Source organism: Sus scrofa, unplaced genomic scaffold, assembly GCF_000003025.6.
Source record: "Sus scrofa isolate TJ Tabasco breed Duroc unplaced genomic scaffold, Sscrofa11.1 Contig1537, whole genome shotgun sequence".
Classification (NCBI taxonomy): domain Eukaryota; kingdom Metazoa; phylum Chordata; class Mammalia; order Artiodactyla; family Suidae; genus Sus; species Sus scrofa.
In genome coordinates, this window is record NW_018084901.1 from 913,981 (window position 1) to 931,071 (window position 17,091).

The 17,091-nt window shown below is 52.8% G+C and overlaps 1 protein-coding gene across 2 annotated transcripts in view; it reads left to right on the forward strand.

Annotated features, from left to right (window-relative positions):
• The window catches only part of LOC110258194 (acetylserotonin O-methyltransferase-like), a 34,465-nt gene that overhangs the window by 4,479 nt on the left and 12,895 nt on the right, over positions 1-17,091 (forward strand). Inside the window, exons 2-5 of one of the 2 annotated variants that reach the window (XM_021081386.1) lie at positions 2,240-2,440; positions 9,082-9,256; positions 11,404-11,533; positions 16,139-16,207. In XM_021081386.1, the coding sequence (XP_020937045.1) occupies positions 2,372-2,440; positions 9,082-9,256; positions 11,404-11,533; positions 16,139-16,207 (443 nt within the window). In that variant the 5' untranslated portion in view covers positions 2,240-2,371. Of the gene's footprint in view, positions 1-1,975; positions 2,441-9,081; positions 9,257-11,403; positions 11,534-16,138; positions 16,208-17,091 lie in introns of those variants that run through there. The other variant, XM_021081387.1, reaches the window with a different exon arrangement.

Here is a 17,091-nt window from a genome sequence, read left to right on the forward strand (position 1 = left end):
TAGTCTCGTATACACATAACTGGGAAAGCAGATAATTTGTGTCACTCCCTGCGTGGCACGTGAGGCTTTAAGGGGGAGGCCAGGAGCCAAACTCACAATCTCTACTCAAGTGCTTTTTTTCTTTAAAAACAGCCTTGGAGTTCCCGCTGTGGGTCGGGGGGTTAAGACCCTGACCTTGTGTCTGGGAAGATGTGGGTTCGATCCCTGGTCTCGCTCCGTGGGCTAAGTATCCAGCATTGCTGTCAGCTGTGGTGTAGGGTGAACATGTAGCTCAGGCCCGCGCTGCTGTGGCTGTGGTGTAGTCGGCAGCTGCAGCTCTGATTCGACCCCTAGCCTGGGAACTTCCATGTGCTGCAGGTGCAGCCCGACTAAGGAAACAACAGAATGGAATGGGATGGACTGGACTAGACTAGACAGCGCAGCCTTCCTGGGGAGGCAGTGCATGTATGAGGCAGGGAACCTGTGATAGGTCTCTGTATTCTCCCTTTAAATTTTGCTGCGAGCCTAAGGCTATTCTTAACAAAGTCTTAAAGAGAAACAATCCCCATGCCGTGATTTCCACCCTCTGGACGAGCACACTGGGTGGTCTTTCTTATATGTGCAGAGTTGTGCCACTATCACTACCATCCAGTTTGAGAACACGTTTGCCCGAATAGAAGTCCCCAGGCCAGGGCTCGAACCCACAGCCCAGCAGTGGCAACACTGGATCCTTAACCCACTGAGCCACCAGGGAGCTCCCAGGCTTGGTTTTTAAAGAGGTCTCTTTGATGGACGTTCTTTTCTGGCCGAGAACGCCCTCCGGTCTGAATGCCACTTTCCTTCCCCTGGTGGGAAGTGGGACTGTCATGGCCAGGACACTGTCCCAGGGGACGGCTGTGCATGGCAGGTGGCTCCGGGCTGTCACGGCCCCAGTTCCTTTCTTCTTCGGCAGGAGTGAGCCCAGCACTCACCTGGGTTTCTCAGGTCCAGTCTCTGCAGGTGTCCTGGTCCTTCTGAACCCAGTCTCATGGCTGAGCTCATCGCCTTAATGAAGATCCCGCCTGCAGGTCCCAGAGCTGCCGCAGGAATCAGGCCAGGCTGGTAGCGGTTTAATCGGTTTAATCAAGTCCCCCTGCTCGATGGCCAGTCACTGTGTCCTTTGCTGGTCCCGCCCAAGGGTCCCCCATCACCTTGCCCTTCAGGCTCTGCCCGTCGTCCTCGCGGGCACCTCTCTGGGTGTCTCCCCCTCCCCTCACCTGCCCGACTGCAAAGCTGGGCAAGAAGCTTTCACTTGGATCTTCCCTGTCACCCCTGAGCAAGCAGGTGTCCCCAGAAATGGGGCACAGACAAGCCTGGCCAGCTGATGGGGACGTCCTGCCTGCCGGAGCCCAGGCCGGGGGAAGCTGAGAGGCCACCGCGGTGGGAAGCGGCAGCCCCACCTGGGCCCCGAGCATCTACAGCTGAGTGTCCATCAGGGCTAGAAATCGGCGCATCTTCTCTGCGGGTCTGGGCCACGGCAGGACCCCGGCTCGGGCACTTGTCCCTATCAGCAGGCTGCCCACGGTCCACGGGCGATCGAAATGAGAGCAGCAGAAATAAAAGATCACGCTGGTGTAGTGCGTTGAATACGGTACCCGCAAACCTGCCTGTGCGTGCATACCCAGACCCCAGGAATGGGAGCTCCTTTGGACAAAGGGTCTTTGCAGAGGTGATGAAGGGAAGGGTCTGAGAGGGGGTCCTCCTGGATGAGGGGGCCCTCCATCCAGGGACAGTGTCCTCCCAAGAGACAGAAGAGGAGACCCAGACACACAGGAGAAGCCACGGGAAGATGGAGGCAGAGAAGGAGGGAGGCGGCCACCAGCCCAGGGCAGAGGCAGGCAGGACCCTGCCCTGGAGCCTCTGGAGGGAGCGTAGCCCTGGGACCCCTTGACCTCAGATGTCGGGTCCCCAGGACGGGGATGGGGGTGGATGTGGGATAATTCGGGGTACTCTCCTGGCAGTGGTGCTCTCCTGCGGCCGCCCCGGTACAGGAACACGCCCCCTCCCTCCCCACCTGAAAAGCTCGGTGTCGGCTAATCCATCACGTGGGTCACCCTTGCTAGTGATGGGTGTGCATGTTGCTGGGGGATCAGCCCTACCGCTGATGGTGTCGGCGGCGGGGGCTACTTGAGGGCTGTGCACACAGGAAGGAGCAGAAACCCAGGTCCCCCCCCACCATAAACGTTCTCATCCCCTTAATCCGGCTGATGGGATTTTCCAGAGTGATTCATCTTGGCTCCCTCCTGGGTCTTCAGCAAAGAGCTTCTGGCCGTCCCCCCAGTTCCCGCACACACGGTGATCCCCGAGGCCAGGACCGCTGGGGTCCCCCGAGCTGGGCCAGCCCACAGGGAAAATGGGTTCCCCGCATGATCAGGCCTACCGTCTCCTGAAGGAATATTCCAACGGCTTCATGGTCTCCCAGGTAGGGGGCTGAGGGGGGCAGGATGTTCACGGGTTTGGGTCCCATTGTGGGGACCTTGGAAGATGGATGAGGGGCAGGTGCTGAGTGGGGATAGGGTCTCCTCTGGGCAGGGGGCGGGGTGAGAGGTTCTGGACCCGTGGGCAGGTCTGCGGGCAGAAGCTTGGCTGCTGGGGGCCAGGGCCGTTCTGCAGATCTGTGGACACCCTGGACCCCGTTTTAGAAGGATGCTCATGAAAGTGCGGCCTCAGAGAGAGAAGGTTGTCGAGGAGACCACAGTCGTTGAAGTCCAGGTATGGACAGCGGGAAAGCACTGGGGCTAGAGGACTCCGGGGGTTCGATGCTACACCCTCAAAGCAAGGGGGTGCACCTACAATCAAGGGAGTCCCCGTTGTGGCTCAGCAGGTTAAGAACTCGACTGGTATCCTTGAGGTTGTGGGTTCGATCCCTGGCCTCACTCCGTGGGTTAAGGATCCGGCGTGGCCATGAGCTGTGGTGTAGGTTGCAGATGCAGCTCAGACCTGGTGTGGCTGTGGCCATGATGGAGACCGGCAGGTGTAGCTCTGACTCGATTCCTCACCTGAGAACCTCCATATGCCGGGGGTGCAGCTCTAAAAAGACAAACAGAGAAAACAAATGGAGGCAGGTTTGGAAGGTCTGTCAGAGGTGCATCAGTGGAGCAGATCCGTTCTTGTGCCTGAATAAGTATTAAGGCAGTGAGACCACACACAGAACAGGGCACAGTCTGTGCCCTTCCTTTCACAGGACGCGGCCAGAAGGAGCCCGTCCACAGATGGGAGGTGGGGGCGGAGGGGTCGTGGGGCTGCGGAGGGGAGGGGGCGTGACGGCTCATAGGGGCGGGGCCTCCTGTGGGGCGGGCGGGGGTGGGGGTGGGATGAGAATGTTCTGGAGCCAGAGAGAAGTGGTGGTTTTCTCACGCTGCGCCTCTTCCGAAAACCCCTGAATCATTGAGTCTCACGGGGTTAAGGTGACGGTTGTGAGGCTTGAGTTTTGCTTCGGTTCAGAAGCAGCCCTGAGTTAGAGCTGGATCTCGGCGAGCTGCGTCCACGCAGGGCGGGGGCCGGAGCCGGGTGAGGTCTGTGGCTGCTCGCGCACCTGCCGGGTGGGGACCCCGTCCGTCGTCTCACTGGGGTTCAGATGCTGGACCTCGCGGTGCGCACAGGTGTTCGGAGGCCGGTGGAGCAAGGCTTGCTCGCTGGAGGCTGAGGCTGGGCGGCTCTTGAAGGACTGGGTTCCTGAAGGCTGTGCCAGCTGAGCTGCCACGTGGAGAAGACCCGGCCTCCCCGCGTCTTGGGAGGAAAGTCCCTTTGGTACATGGGATTTCAGGCCATTTACTGTCACCAGGTACAGAAGGAGAGCAGATGCCAAGTTCCCAAAATAGAACTCAGTGCCACCTGAATAGGGCATCAGTTCATACTGTCTCCATCCAGCCAGAGTGATTCCAACTTCAGTATGATGAGTCAGGGAGCTCCCTGGCGGCACAGGGGGTTAAGGACCCAGCGTGGTCATGGCTGTGGCACGGGTTCGATCCCTGGCCCAGGAACGTCCGCCTGCCATGGGTGAGCCAGGAAAAAAAAAGTTAACACAACCTTGATACAAAAGCTATTGCTGTCTTGATAGGGTAAAACTTAATATAACCTTAACAGGAGGAGTTAACAGCTCCATAGAAAAAGAGTGATGATGGATTTGATGAAATAAGCGTGAGTACAACCTCCGTACAAAAGCGACGCTTCTGTTATTAGGCTAGAACTTAATGCAACCTTAATGGAAGAAGAGAGTGAATAAAAAACCTCATCAGAACAGCGGTTGCCGCAGAGCGTAAACGTTAATACAACCGAAAACGAATGGGAGTTGAGACTCTTCCTAGAAGAACGAGCAACGGCAACTGCCATGTCCTCGCCGCACGTGCTCCCTCAAAACACCAGAGCCAGCACCGGCTCAGAGGGTGCAACTTAGCGCAAGCCTCACAGCGTGAGTCTTGACAACACCTTCATGCAGCAAAGAGGATGGCAAGTTTACTCTAATGAGAGTTAACACAACCTCAGCACGAAAGCAAACACGATCCTGGCAGAATAAAATGTGCCACAACCTCAGTCGAAGGAGAGCGGCGATAAAATGCCAATAGCACAGGATTGGATTCAACCTTCCGAGCGTAAAAGGCAACACAGCCTTAAAGGAACGCATGTTCCCGGGATCTTATGAGCATAGAGCGAAAAACAAGCGTCCCAGCGTGAGGGGTAACGTCTCCAAAGGGTAAGAGGAAGGATGAGGTTATGCTCTGAGAGTGCACACGCTCAAGACAAAAGCTGGCACCGTCTGAGCATAAAACTTAATGTGACCTGATCGGACAAGAGTTCACAAAATCCCCGTGGAACAGGAGTGAATCCAACGTTCAGAACATAAAACTTAATAGCACCTTATAGAATAAGGGTTTGTTAAAACCTTCACGCACCAAGAGTGAATGCAGCCTTCACTCAGGTCCTCAGCCCTCCTCCCAGCGCAAGGCATCCTGCAGATGTCACAGACCCGGGCTCAGCACACCGTTGGCAGAAGAACAACGAATCCTGTCCTAGGGAGTGCCCGTCGTGGTTCAGCGGTCACAAACCCGACTAGTATCCATGAGGATGTGGGTTTGATTCCTGGCCTTGATCAGTGGGTTAAGGATCTGGCGTTGCCAGGAACGGTGGTGTAGATTGCAGATGTGGCTCGGATCTGGCATGGTTGTGACTGTGGCGTAGGCTGGCAGGTGCAGCTTTGTTTTAACCCCTAGCCTGGGAACTTCCATATGCTGCAGGTGTGGCCCTAAAAAGAAAAAAAATTGAATACATCTTCATAGAAGACCACTGAATACAACTTTCTAGAACAAGAGTTAATGCAATCTTCATAATGTAAAAACCAATACAGCCTTAATGGAATGAGCGTTGATAACATCTTAATAGAACAGGAATGATGACAAGCTTAATAGAATCAGAGTTCATACGACCTCAATACGAAAGCTAATACCCCATCTCAATAGGATAAAACTGAACACAACTTTAATAGGAGAGAGTTAATAAAATCCCAGTGGAACAAGCGTTAATTCAATGTTCAGATAATAAAACTTAATGCAACCTTAAAAGAAGGTTAATGAACTCTTCCTAAGAATAAAACTAAATACAAGTTTCATAGCATGAGGGGTAACAGTGCCGTGGAATGAGAGTAATTACAGCTTTATAGAATAAGGGTTCATACAAGCTCCATGCAAAAGCTAACACCGTCTTAAGAGGATAAAACTTAATACAACCCTAAGAGGGCAGGCGTTAATCCAACACTCAGAGGATAAAACTTAACACGACCTTATAGAATGGGCTTCGGAAAACCTTCACACTCCTGCTCAACCTTCGTCACAGGGTAAGATTGCCTGCAACCATCACGACCTCATTCGCAGAATAAGACCTATTCTGGGAACCAGCGTGGGAACGTCCATATGCCACAGGTGCGGCCCTAAGAAGACAAGCTCCCTAGAACGAGAGTAATTGCAAGTTTATATAATAAGGGTTAATACAACCTCAGTACCCAGGCTCACTCTGTCTTAATAGGATAAAGCTTAATACAACCCGAATAGGACCAGAGTTAATGCAAGCGTGATCACATCTCCCCAGACCCAAAGTAAGGACATCTTTCATTCAACAGACGTGCCTGCCAGAGCTGACGCCGTCGTAATGGGATTCAGCTTAATGCGACCTGCATACATGACGACTTTGTGCAACCTGCACAGACTAACAACCGACAGGACCTCCCAAAGAGCTGGTGCAGTCTCGAATTTTTAGTTTTATGGAGGTAGAGTCGGTGTACAAGGCTGTGATCTTGTCTGCTGTACCGCAAAGGGATTCCGTGACCCGTGTCCACACAGCCTGTCTCATTCAGAATCTTTTCCTGCACAGCGAGCACAGAATACTGGGTAGAGTTCCCTGGGCTAGACAGCAGGTCCCTGATGGCCAGTCATTCCATGGATTTCAACGTGCATGTGCCCATCCCACACCCCCAGCCTATCCCCCCAGCAGCCTTAAAAGAAGGCTCATGAACTCTTCCTAGAATAAAACGAAATACAAGCTTCACAGCATGAGGGGTAAGAGCGCCGTGGAATGAGCATAGGGAACTGAGGGTTTTTCAGAGTGTGAGTCTGTTTCTGTTCTGCAGATAAGCTCATACGATGCTTAGAAGAAGAGTTTCTGCAACTGCAACAGAACAGGACGCACACCGTCTTAAGCAGGATTACTGGAGTTAATAGAACCTTTGTAGATCAGCGTGGCTGGAATTTTAATGTGGTTCAGGGGGTCTCAGGCAGGGACGGTACCCTCAGAGGACGCTTGGCAAAGTCTGAGGACAGGTTTGGTTGTCCCCACTGTGCAGGGGGTGGGGGGACCATGACGCTCCTGCCGTCTTCTGGGTGGAGACCAGACTCCCACATGCACAGGACGCCCCACCCCGGAAAGTCATCCAGCCGGCGTGTCGGTAGGGTGCTGCCTTAAGAGGACAGGTCAGTAGAGCCTGAATGACAGAATGAAGCGTCCACACAGCGGGAACACCGCCCTCCTGACACATGCATTTTGTGGTCTTTCCCGTGCAGTCAATGGGGAAGGGCAGCACCCAGTTTCCTGGTCAACATCGAGGAAGGTCTCATTTTTATGCTGTTCAAACAACCCTAGGGAGTTCCTGGCGGCTCGGTGGTAACGAACCCAATGAAGATGCATGAGGACGGGGGTTTGATTCCTGGCCTCGCTGAGTGGGTTGGGGATCCAGTGTTGCTCTGAGCTGTGGTGTCGGCGGCAGATGCGGCTCAGATCTGGTGTTGCGTGGTTGTGGTGTAGACCTGCAGCTCCGATTTGACCCCTAGCCTGGGAACCTCCATATGCTACAGGTGCCGCCCTAAAAAAAAAAACAAACAAAACCCACCCATAAAAAAACCCCTAATCCTAAGCACACAACAGGTGCTTAGGGAAACACTTGGCCCCCAGAAGCCATCTCTCCCCCTGGGACTTTTGGGGGTCCTCCTCTAACAGCCGGGCATCCAAGACCCTGGGAGTGGGGGGGAAATGCACTGATGATTTATCTGTTTTGTGCACCCCTTGGGTATTATTTGGAGGCATCCCCTTCAGTTCGTTACACACACAGAGAGAAACAGGAAATAACCCACTGATGTCAAGACACACCACTGGGTAGGGAAAACCACTGATGCCTTAAGAAAAAAAAAAAAGGAATGCATGTATTTCCTTGTGTGGAAGAGCAGAAGGAGGCAGACCCAGGGGTCAGAATGAAAATGCAGAAGGCGCTCCGTGCCCTGAGTGTCTGCCCGCGGTCATCACGGTGCTCAGGGAAACTCAGAGGATGGGGAGACGTCACTGGCCTGGCTTCCCGGGTGGCCTGTGCCCCTCACGTGGCTTCCCCTTTGGGGACTTGCTGGTTCAGTGCCTGCAGGCCGCTTCGCAGCCCGTTGCTGCTGAGGCTGGTCCAGCGAACCAGCTGATGCCGAGGGCAGGCGGGAGCCGCCGACACGGGACCTGCCCCGTCTCCCCAGCTTGGCTCCTCCCCGCTGGCCAGCCCGAGAAGGAGCCCTCTGGACCCTGCATCGATGGGGCCAGCGCCCACCAGGCCCTGGCCTACACCCCCCACCGTGGGACCAATCCATCCAGTCCAGGAGAAGCGGGAAAATGGGTCAGCCCTGAAAAATATCAGGGAGAAGCATCCAATTAAAACATTAAAAAATGTATTAAAAAATAATTGGGGAGGAAGTTCCGGTTGTGGCAGAGCAAAAACAAACACAACTAGTAGCCATGAGGACTCGGGTTCGATCCCGGGCCTCGCTCAGTGGGTTAAGGATACAGTGTTGCCAAGAGCTTGTGGTGTAGGTGGCAGACGTGGCTGTGGCTGTGGTGCAGGCTGGCACTGCAGCTGCCATTTGATCTCTAGCCTGGGAACCTCCATATGCCACAGGTAGGGCCGTAATAGTAATAAAAATAATAAAATAGAATTGACCATCTGAACCATTTGAAGCGCACAGCTCATCGGCATTAAGTCCGTTCCCAGGGTTGGGTGACCGTCCCCATGTCCATCTTAGACCTGCTCGTTATCCCAAAGGGAAACTGAGTCCTGTGAACCCCTGACGTCCCCTCTCCCAGCCCCCAGCCCCCACCCTCCTACCTCCTGTGAACCAGACTCTTCAAAGACCACCTGTCGTGTCCTTTCGGGTCTGGCTTCTCTGAGCATCAAGGTTCGTCCCCACTCGATCCGGGTCAGAACCCCCCCGCTTTCTGAGTCGGAATCCTGTAGGCAGCATTTGGTTCAGCCGTCAGCAGACACCCAGGCGGTGCCGCCTTTTCGGCCCTGGTGCATGGTACTTCCGTGAACACGTGGGGGCAGCTCTGTGTCCCCACTTTCAGTTCTTCTGGGTCCCCACCCCGCGTGGAATTTCTGCACCCTGGGGTGGTCATCTGATGCTGAGTTGTTGTTTTTTAAGGACCTGTCGTCCAGTTTCCTGCCCCGTTTCCAAAGGCCGCCCTCCTCCCCCCACCCCCCGTGGTGTGTGTTCCCGAGTCTGGTTCTTCAGAGAATAAAGCCGCCTTTGGTTTCTGCCGCTGCCCCAGGTTCTCTTCGCCGCCTGTGAGCTGGGCGTGTTTGACCTTCTGGCCGAGGCCCCGGGGCCCCTAGGCTCGGCCGCAGTGGCCGCACATCTGGGCATCAGCTGCCGGGGGACGGAGCAACTGCTGGATGCCTGTGTGCTCCTGAAGCTGCTTCATGTGGAAATGAGGAGAGGAGAAGGTAAGTGTCCTTGGTATCTGCTTTGATTTTTGCTTTTGTTGTCTTTTTAGGGCTGCACCTGCGGCATATCGAGGTTCCCAGGCTAGGGGTCAAATCGGAGCTGCAGCTGACGGTCTACACCACAGCCACAGCAATGCTGGATCCTTAACCCACTGAGTGAGGCCAGGGATTGAACCACATGCTCGCAGAGACAATGTCAGGTCTTTAACCTGCTGAGCCACAAGGGGAGCTCCTAGCATCCTTATTATTTTGAAGGCTGCCTTTTGAATGTGCACCCTCAGCACATTTTTTTCCTGGAAGGGTCCAGAGAGTATCTAAGCTGTGCAGGCAAGGCTTGTTGTCTCTATGTCTGCCACTCATTTCTGCCTTTGGAGCATGAGCACAAACAAATGGGTGGGGCTGAGTTTATTGACAAAAATAGGTGGTGGGCCAGGGTTCCAATGAAGCTTTATTGACAAAAAACAGGTGGTGGGCCAGCGTTCCAATAAAGCTTTATTGACAAAAACAGGTGGTGGGCCAGGGTTCCAATAAAGCTTTATTGACAAGAATAGGTGGTGGGCCAGGGTTCCAATAAAGCTTTATTGACAAGAACAGGTGGTGGGCCAGGGTTCCAATAAAGCTTTATTGACAAGAACAGGTGGTGGGCCAGGGTTCCAATAAAGCTTTATTGACAAAAACAGGTGGTGGGCCTGGGTTCCAGTATAACTTTACTGGCAGGAGTTCCTGTTGTGTCTCAGCAGTAACGAGCCCGACTGGTATCCGTGAAGCCATGGTTTTGATCCCTGGACTCCTTCAGTGGGTTAGGGGTCCAGCATTGCTGAAAGCTGCAGTGTAGGCTGAAGATCTGGCTCAGATCTGGCATTGCTGTGGCTGTGGTATAGGCCTGCAGCTGCAGCTCTGATGTGACACTTAGCCTGGGAACTTCCATATGCCGTAGGTGTGGGTCTAAAAAAAAATAAAAATTATTGACAGAAACAGGTGGGGGCCAGCATTCCAATAAAACTTTATTGACAAAAACAGGCAGAGTGTCAAAGCCAGACAACAAATTCAGGCTGTCCTTTGCCGACTCCTGATTGATAGGTTTTCTCTGGCTGATGTGCACAGCCTGATGAAACAAATGAGGAACAAGACAAAAATGTGGGGGTGGGGGAAAAAAATCACAAGAAGGGGTTCCCACTGTGGCACAGGGGTTAAGGACCTGGCATTGCCACAGCTGTGGCATAGGTCACAGCTGCAGCTTGAAATTGGTACCTGCCCCAGGAGCTTCCATATGCCATGGGTGAAGCTGAAAAAGAAAAAAAAAATCACAAGGAAATAATTTTTTATCAAGTTGAATTGATTGGAGGGTTGCCGTTTATGCCTAGGTTGTATTCTTCACTGTGCTGTTGAAACTACTTTGCTCTTATGGAATACAGCGACAGTAGGTCTTATTTCTTCCTTTGAAAAAATTCAAAACTGTCAACCCTCTGTCAGTCATTCAGACTGTGTTTTAGAATTTTGTCCCTCCGTGAAATTGCAGAGTGGAAACTGGACAGGATGGGAGTGGGTGGCAGCAGGGGGAGGGTGGGGTTTTTGTGGCAAGGACTTGTGTGCCCACCCAGTGGATTTCTGGGGTGCAAAGAGTGGGCATGGGTTAATTTTCTTTTTTCATTTTTTCTCCTTTTAGGGCCACACGCGCGGCATATGGAGATTCCCAGGCTCGGGGCTGAATCGGAGCTACAGCTGCCGGTCTACACCACAGCCACAGCAATGCCAGATCTGAGCTGCATGTGTGACCTACACCGCAGCTCACAGCAACGCCAGATCCTTAACCCACTGAGCGAGGCCAGGGATCAAACCCGCATCCTCATGGACAGTCGTTGGATTTTTCACCTGCTCAGCCACAACAGGAGCTCCCCCACATGTCTATTTTAAAAGCGGTTGTGCCTTAGACATCCTTGGACCATCCTCGTCCAGTGGGATTTGCCGAAGCTGAACCGGCAGGTGCACCGGCTGCCCCGCTCCTTCAGGACGTGGGTCCAGCTGCCGGGATTTCCAGGAACCCAGAGGAGATGGGCGGCGTGTCAGTCACGACATTGCTGTTGCTGTACGTGAAGGCTGACGTCCCTGTCCTCTCACTTACTGGACAATGTTCTGCTTGTTCGCAGCTGTCTACGCCAACACCGAGCTGGCCAGCGCCTACCTGGCCGGGACCAGCCCCACGTCCCAGCAGCACATGCTGCTCTACGTGGCCAGGACCACCTACCTGTGCTGGGCCCACCTGGCCGAGGCCGTGAGGTGGGTGGGGCGTGGAGGGCGGCCCTGAGGCCCGGGGCTTCGGCGGGGGGCGGGGGGCTGGTTTTGGGGTGTCCGGGACAGGGAAATGCCGATTCCCCCATAAGGAACCCCAGAGCTCGTGTCTGCCGTCAGCTGGTGGTGACCCGACGGGATTAACCTAGTAAGATCATGATGAAAATCCTGGCGCTTCAGGAGTCTCCAGGGGAGTGTGGGTTTCACCCCACAGAGCAGGGAAGGGGGGCCCGGGGGTGGGCAGCCCTGCTCTTAGGTGACTGCATCTCACCCCACTCCTCAGCCCCACCCTGCTGACACGGGGCTGGGTCCCTGATGGGGTGGCCCGTGCACTGTGGGGCTCGAGCCTGCTTTCCACCCACCACCTGCCAGGGGCGTCCCCTCCCCGTAGCTGTGACAACCAGAAATGTCCCCAGACACTGCCACTGTCTCCTGGGGCCAAAATCACTTGGCCTTGGGAATCACTGTGTTTGAGAGCGATCAATAGATACATTGTAGATACTGATTGATGATTGATAGGTAGTATTGATAGTTTGATGATGATTGAGATAAATAGGTATTATTGATAGATATTGATAAAAGACCACCGGTACTGGCATTCCTGTTGTGGCTCAGTGGAAATGAATCTGACTAGCATCCATGAGGATGCAGGTTCGATCCCTGCCTTTGCTCAGTGGGTTAAGGATCCTGCATTGCTGTGGCTGTGGTGTAGGCTGGGACCTGGAGCTCTAACTCGACCCCTAGCCTGGGAACTTCCAAATGCCGCAGAGGCGGCCCTAAAAAGACAAAAAAAAACAACAACAACAACAAAAAAAAACAAAAAAGACCATAGATATTGACAGGTATGAATGGAAAAATGATAGACGGGTCTGTACATGGAGGATATGGATGAATGCTGTTTGCTAAACACGGCTTAGTACAGAGGGGTGGCTAGAGGATGGGCAGATGCCACTGACGGTTTGATGGTGACGGGTAGACACGGACATTATAGGTAGGCATCGATAGAAGACGATAAGTGAAATTAAGAGGTGCAGATAGGTGATAGGGGACAGATGGATCAATAGATGATATTAATAAATGCCTAAGAGTGACAGGGACTGATGGATAATGACAGACGATAGACACTGATAGATGACTGACGGGTAAGACTGACAGTGTGAGAGCCGGATGACGATGGGCAGGCAGTATTGATCGATATCGACAGAGGGTGATAGATATTGATATACTGATATCAGTGTATCGATATTGATACAGGTCGGCGACAGGTAGATACATAGGTGTGAGGACAGTTGGGTAGATAACTGATAAGTGACAGATAATAGAATTATAGAAGATGGTTGGTGGAGAGGCTCTCTCGGGCCGGGCCAGGGTCCCTCAGCCCTGCGGACACTGGGGCTCTGATGGGGGCGTCCTGTGCACTGTGGGGGGTTGAGCAGTGTCCCTGGTCTCCACCCCCCCCCCCGACGTCAGGAGCTCCCCTCTCCCATTGTGACACCCAACGATGTCCCCAGACCGTGAGGTGCGCCCCCCGGGAGGACAGAAGCGCTCCCTGTCGGGAACCATGGCTCTGTCTTCCTTCTTCACATCTGTGCCTTAAACCCCGCGTGCAGCCCCGGTGGCTCCGCTGTGAAAATCCCAGGCCCACGTCCCACCGCTGGTTTTGGAAAAGGGGCAGCTCCTCTCCCTTCTGCGCGTCTTCCGCGTTGGACGTCACATTCCTCTTCCAAACCACACGCGCGCACGGGGCACCCGCCTGACCTGCTCTGAGCGTCTCCAGGGGACCCCGGGGTGGGGTTTCAGTGGGGACCCCCACCCCCAGCTGGTGTGTAAAGTGCGTGAGGGCCGGGCTGAAGCTTTCTGGAAGGAGGCCAAGGCGTCAGAGGTCTCATCCCATCCAGACTAGAACAGCTGCTCAGCTCCGACAGGTTCTGTCCACATGGCAACGGGGTCCCACCTGCTGTATCTTTTTTTTTTTTTTTTTTTTTTTTTTAGGGCCGCACCTGCAGCATATGGAAATCTCCAGGCTGTGGGTCCAATCGGAGCAGCATCTGCAGGCCTGCACCAGAGCCACAGCAATGCCAGGTCTGAGCTGCATCTGCCACCTACACTGCAGCTCATGGCAACGCCAGGTCCTTAACCCACTGAGTGAGGCCAGGGATCGAACATGCGTCCTCGAGGATACTAGGCAGGTTCATTATCACTGAGCCACAATGGGAACTCCTACAGCTTCTTTCTTTCTTTCCTTCTTTCTTTCTTTTTCTTTCTTTCTTTCTCTTTCTTTCTTTCTTTCTTTCTCTTTCTTTCTTTCTTTTTCTTTCTTTCTTTCTTTCCTCCTTCCTTCCTTCCTTCCTTCCTTCCTTCCTTTCTCTCTTTCTCTCTTTCTTTTTTGGCTCAGCCCACAGCATACAGATGTTCCCAGGTCAGAGATCGAACCCGAGCCACAGCAGTGATAATGCCAGATCCTTACCCCACCGTGCCCCCAAGGAACTCCTGCTACAGCTTTCTGAGCTGTGGGTTTTACAAGCAGCAGGGCCATCTAGCTTTGAACGAGACATCCCTCGAGTCTGCGATGTTGGAATCCATCCAGTTAAAAGCGGAAATTGGGAGGGTCAGAGCCAGCACGGAGGGCGTGGACGCAGCCCGTGGCTCACAGTCCCCGGTGTGTGGACAACAAAGGTCGGCTCCGAGGCTCTGTAGGTCCCCTCTGGACATCACCGCTTCGTCCGTTCCACGTGTACAAGGAACCTGGTTTTGGAGCAATGGAGGGTGACACTTGTTTTTCATTCACAGACTTTCATGTATATGAGTTATATGAGTAAATGTTCAGCTTTATTATTTTGAATTTTTTAGTATAGTTGATTTATAATGTTCTGTCAATTTCTGCTCCACAGCCAAGTGACCCTTATATACACACACACACACACACACACACACACACACACACACACACACACACACATATATACACACACACACACACCCTCCCAAGAGACTGGATAGACTTCCCTGTGCGGGACGCAGGACCTCATTGAGTAGCCATTTTCAATGTCATAGTTTGTATCTACTAATCCCTATCCCCCCGGCCATCCCATTCCATCCCCCTTGGCAATGCAAGTCTGTTCTCTATGTCTGTGAGTCTGCTTCTGTTCTAGATAGATTCACTTGTGGCACAGTTTGGATTCAACATGTCAAGGATCTCCTATGGTATGTGTCTTTCTCTGTCTGACTTACTTCACTTACTCTGAGACTCTCTAGTTGCATCCATGTTGTGGGAAATGGCATGATTTCATTCTTTTTCATGGCTGAGTAGTATTCCATTATGTATATATACCACATCTTCTTAATCCATTCCTCTGTTGATGGACATTTAGGTTTTCCTCTTGTCTTGGCTATTGGGAATAGTGTGCAATCAACACAGGGGTGCGTGGATCTTTTTGAATGAAAAACACAGGGGTGCGTGGATCTTTTTGAATGAAAAACACAGGGGTGCGTGGATCTTTTTGAATGAAAGCTTTGTTCCGATAAATGCCCAGGAATAAGACTTGGATCACATGGTAGTTCTAAGTTTAGTTTGCTGAGGAACCTCCATCCTGTTTTCCATACTGGTTGTACCAACTGGCATTCCCACCGACAGTGTAGGAGGGTTCCCTTTTCTCCACACCCTCTCCAGCGCTGGCTCTTTGTAGACATAGTTATATGAGTAAATGTATTAAAATCCATTAAATTATTTAAAGTCTCCAATGCTCAAATGCGAAATTACAGTCTTCTCTGAAATAGCTAATTAAAGATATGAATACATATCTAGGAGATACAAAGAGGAAAGTTTTGCATTTGATAATTTCTTTTTAAAAAATTTTAATTATAGTTGATTTTCAGTGTTGTGTCAGTTTCTGCTGCACTGCACAGTGACCCCATCATACATCTGTATACATTCTTTTTCTCATACTGTCTTCCCCCCTCTTCTCCTTACTTCTGCCTTGGGTTGGTGCACGTGGGTCCCACCCATGGGCGCAAATTTCTGCTTCTGTGTGTTTTCATCACCGTCTCCCCAAGGTCAGGACGACGAGAGATGGCTCTCCTCTAACGAAAGCAGGAGGGGGCTGATTTTGGCGGTGCTAGACTGCGTCCAGGATGGAAGGGGACAAGCCACAGGGAGACCGCTCGCCTGTGCCTGTAGCTGGAGAGAGCGGGGCAGGAGGCGGCAGACCTCCGTCAGGGCCGCAGGGCAGGTGGAGGCAGCTGCGGGTAGACCAGTTGGCCGTTCGGCTGCAAAGCGTTGCCCATCCCAGATGCTGGGGGACAAGTCACGAGGACCGAGGGCTCCCCTCACTGCGCAGCATCCGCAGACTCTCCTTAAGCGTCCTTACCCTTCTTCTTGGCTCCCATCTGAGAGCCGGGCTGCTGTGCGAGCCTGCGGCTCCGAATGTGCCTTCTACCGCTTGCCAGCCAGGAAGCCGTCCGGGGGTGTCTGGGTGGCTGACTTACGTCCGCTGCTTGTTCCTTCCATGATGGCAGGGGAGGGGCCGGGGGCGCCTGAGCTGATGTGCCTCCAAGTCTCAGGACCCGGTGACAGCCTTGCCCCCCCGTTTTCAGGGAAGGGAAGAACCAGTATCTGAAGGCGTTCGGGGTTCCCTCCGAGGAGCTCTTCAGCGCCATCTACAGGTAACGCCCCGCGCCGGCTCTCCTGGGGTCCGGCGTCCTCTTGCTCAACTTAAGAAAATTGAACTATCGTTAATGTACAGGGTTGTGCCGATTTGTGCGGCACAGCAAGGGATTCAGTTATACATACATATATATATGTGCAGGGTGCATATATCTATCTATAACTCTGTACATGCATATAATCCTCCATCGTGGTGTCTCCCAGGAGACTGGAGAGAGCTCCCTGTGCTGGACAGCAGGACCTCATGGCTTCTCCATCTAAATGTCATAGTTTGTCTCTACGGACCCCAAACTCCCTGTCCATCCCCCCCACAAGTCTGTTCTCTGTGTCTGGGGACACGCTTATTTTTAAACGATGTTCCGGTCTAAAGCAATGTGTCCAAATAGAGCAAAACAGAAGGAAGTTGATTTTTTCTTTTCTTTTGGGTCTTTTTACAGCTGCACCTGCGACATATGGACATTCCCAGGCTATGGGTCAAACAGGAGCTGCAGCTGCAGCTGCCGGCCTACTCCACAGCCACAGCCACACCAGATCCTTAACCCACTCAGCGAGGCCAGGGATGGAACCCGCATCCTCATGGATACAAGCCGGGCTTGTTACCACTGAGCCACGATGGGAATTCCTGGAAGTTCATATTCAATTTAAAATTTTTTTAAAAACCGATTTGGCCGTTCTGATGTTTGTGTGGAGCGATTTCTGGCGTCGCTGCCAATATTTCTCTCTTCGTTTTCAAGTAGGGAAACAAGGCACCGTTTCGATTTGGCTAGAGTTACCTAGAAAATACTTTTTATTTATTTTTGGCTTTCCGTGCCAAGAAATAGATGTGGTGTCTCGTATGGAGCTCTGGTAGCAACGTTCTGAGGTGGTGACGCTGTGATGACTC